Below are 2,500 nucleotides of genomic sequence, written 5' to 3' on the forward strand. Positions count from 1 at the left end.
TCATCTCAACACTCTCTGATTGGATGAGCCAACTTCTCTTTAACAAAAAGAAAAAGGCTTTTAAAGACAGAAACATGCTCCTCCTGTTGACCTTTGACCTCCTGTTGACCTTTGACCTCCTGTTGACCTTTGACCTCTCAGTCTGTGAAACCTTTAGAGCAGCTTTACATAACCCTCCTTTCAGCTGCTGTCTCTTTAAGGCCCGCCCTCCCGCACATGCCTACTCTCTTCTGATTGGCCAACTCTCTGGAAGCCATCCTATGGAGGGCGAACGCTGCAGGGCTGCCGGGTGGTGGCTGCTCTGCTGTGTGGGGAGAGGAGAGGTTTCAGCTGCTCACGTAAAGGATGGAAGCCGTCTCGTGACGTTCTTGGTTTCATATCGGGGAACGATGGCGTGATTTACAGAACACGCCGTTTAGCGCCCTCTGCAGACTGATCCTGGGATTACTCCGACATACGATTAACTCCTGATCTGAAACTGTTCCCACGTTTAGTTTGGACCTTCAGCATTGTAACACTATAAGAGTTTCAAACAGGATCAGTGTGTGTGTGTGTGTGTGTGTGTGTGTGTGTGTGTGTGTGTGTGTGTGTGTGTGTGTGTGGAGGCTGAAGGACTCAAATTTTTCCTCTTGATGAAACGTCTGACACTTCAAACCTCTGCTCGACACAAACTCCTTCAAGTAACCTGACCGACACTTTCACACTTTTTTCAGTGTAGAGAAAAGGGGAGGGGGGTGTGGCTTACACGTGCAGCACACACACACACACACACACACACACACACAGTTTACTCTCACAGTGATATTCTGCAGGGCTCAAACACTAAACAGACTCTCCAACTGGACGGACCTTTCCTGTCTGCTCACCTGTCTGTCTGCTCACCTGTCTGTCTGCTCACCTGTCTGTCTGCTCACCTGTCTGTCTGCTCACCTGTCTGTCTGCACTGAGGACCGAGCTGGACGTCCTCCAGGATTTGATGACAGCGGAGTGAGGACGTTGGATCTCGCCTGCAGTTTGACTTCCTGTTTCAGGTTTGTCTCTGGTCTCTGGGACAGCAGCCAATCAGGACAGGTTGACTTTCAGGCTGCTCTATTGGCTCACAGCTGTTAATAGATTTTTAATAAGTCAGTTAAATCCTTTGAGTTCTTTAAGTCTCATATTGTGTCAGTTTAATAGCTGTGGGCGTAAAAGAGACACGAGGACAATTTGTTATCAGAACTATTTACTTTTTTAGCTAGCGTTAGCCACATTAGCTAAGGCAGTACCTGAGCAGGTAAACAGAGTGAAGTGGAGCTTCACTCTACTTTTTTAATTAACTGTTGCCATGGCGATGAAGCGTCTGAGCAGTTTGATGCTCAGGAAGTGGAAGGAGAAGGAGAGATGGACAGGCAGGAGGAGGAGCGAACCGTTTGGAGGAGGCGATGAGGAAGAGGAGGAGGAGGAGGAGGAGGAGGTGAGGCGGACAGAGAGCAGAGACACACAGACACACAGACGGATGGCGAGGAGGAAGTCTGATCCTTGTGGACAGACGGACGCCGGGGAGAAGACGATCGAGAGAGGCAGACAGAGAGATCACCAGGGCTCTGAACCGAACATGGGTGAGGAAGACAGGAGAGACAGGAGGAGGGCGGAGCCAGGCAGAGGAAAGGAGAGGAGGAAGTCCACCTCCTGGGTCATGGCGGAGGACAGAGACGGAGGACAGAAGGACAGGAGGCAGAAGGAGGCGGACAGACGGACGCTGAGGCGGCGGTCGGAGCCCTGTGGGATCCTGTACGTCCAACTGCTTCCTTTGTCTAACAGGAAGAGGAGGGAGCTGCTGCAGAGACGGACAGGACGCAGGACATCCTGCAGCGAGGACGCAGACGGACAGACGGACAGGAGGGAGGGGCACGAGGTCAGAGAGATCAGATCAGAGCCCATCGGCCCTCTGGATGACAGTAAGCAAAACGAGAGACTGTAGGTACCAGCAGGTCTGATAACTGCAGACTCTACCTCCTGTAGTTTAGAGACTGTAGGTACCAGCAGGTCTGATAACTGCAGACTCTACCTCCTGTAGTTTAGAGACTGTAGGTACCAGCAGGTCTGATAACTGCGGACTCTACCTCCTGTAGTTTAGAGACTGTAGGTACCAGCAGGTCTGATAACTGCAGACTCTACCTCCTGTAGGACATTTAGAGACTGTAGGTACCAGCAGGTCTGATAACTGCAGACTCTACCTCCTGTAGTTTAGAGACTGTAGGTACCAGCAGGTCTGATAACTGCAGACTCTACCTCCTGTAGTTTAGAGACTGTAGGTACCAGCAGGTCTGATAACTGCAGACTCTACCTCTTGTAGTTTAGAGACTGTAGGTACCAGCAGGTCTGATAACTGCAGACTCTACCTCCTGTAGTTTAGAGACTGTAGGTACCAGCAGGTCTGATAACTGCAGACTCTACCTCCTGTAGTTTAGAGACTGTAGCTACCAGCAGGTCTGATAACTGCAGACTCTACCTCCTGTAG

General features: G+C 50.8%; 1 protein-coding gene across 3 annotated transcripts in view; it reads left to right on the plus strand.

Annotated features, from left to right (window-relative positions):
• The window catches only part of LOC306835304 (5'-AMP-activated protein kinase subunit gamma-2-like), a 28,145-nt gene that overhangs the window by 8,987 nt on the left and 16,658 nt on the right, over window positions 1-2,500 (plus strand). The window contains exon 1 of one of the 3 annotated variants that reach the window (XM_079361768.1): window positions 1,291-1,937. The exons of the other annotated variants lie outside the window; for them this stretch is intronic. Within the exon in view, the coding sequence (XP_079217894.1) occupies window positions 1,325-1,937 (613 nt within the window). The 5' untranslated portion in view covers window positions 1,291-1,324. Of the gene's footprint in view, window positions 1-1,290; window positions 1,938-2,500 lie in introns of those variants that run through there. 3 annotated transcript variants of the gene reach the window in all.

The sequence above is a fragment of the Symphodus melops genome (genome assembly GCF_947650265.1).
Source record: "Symphodus melops genome assembly, chromosome: 14".
In the NCBI taxonomy this organism is placed as follows: Eukaryota; Metazoa; Chordata; class Actinopteri; order Labriformes; family Labridae; genus Symphodus; species Symphodus melops.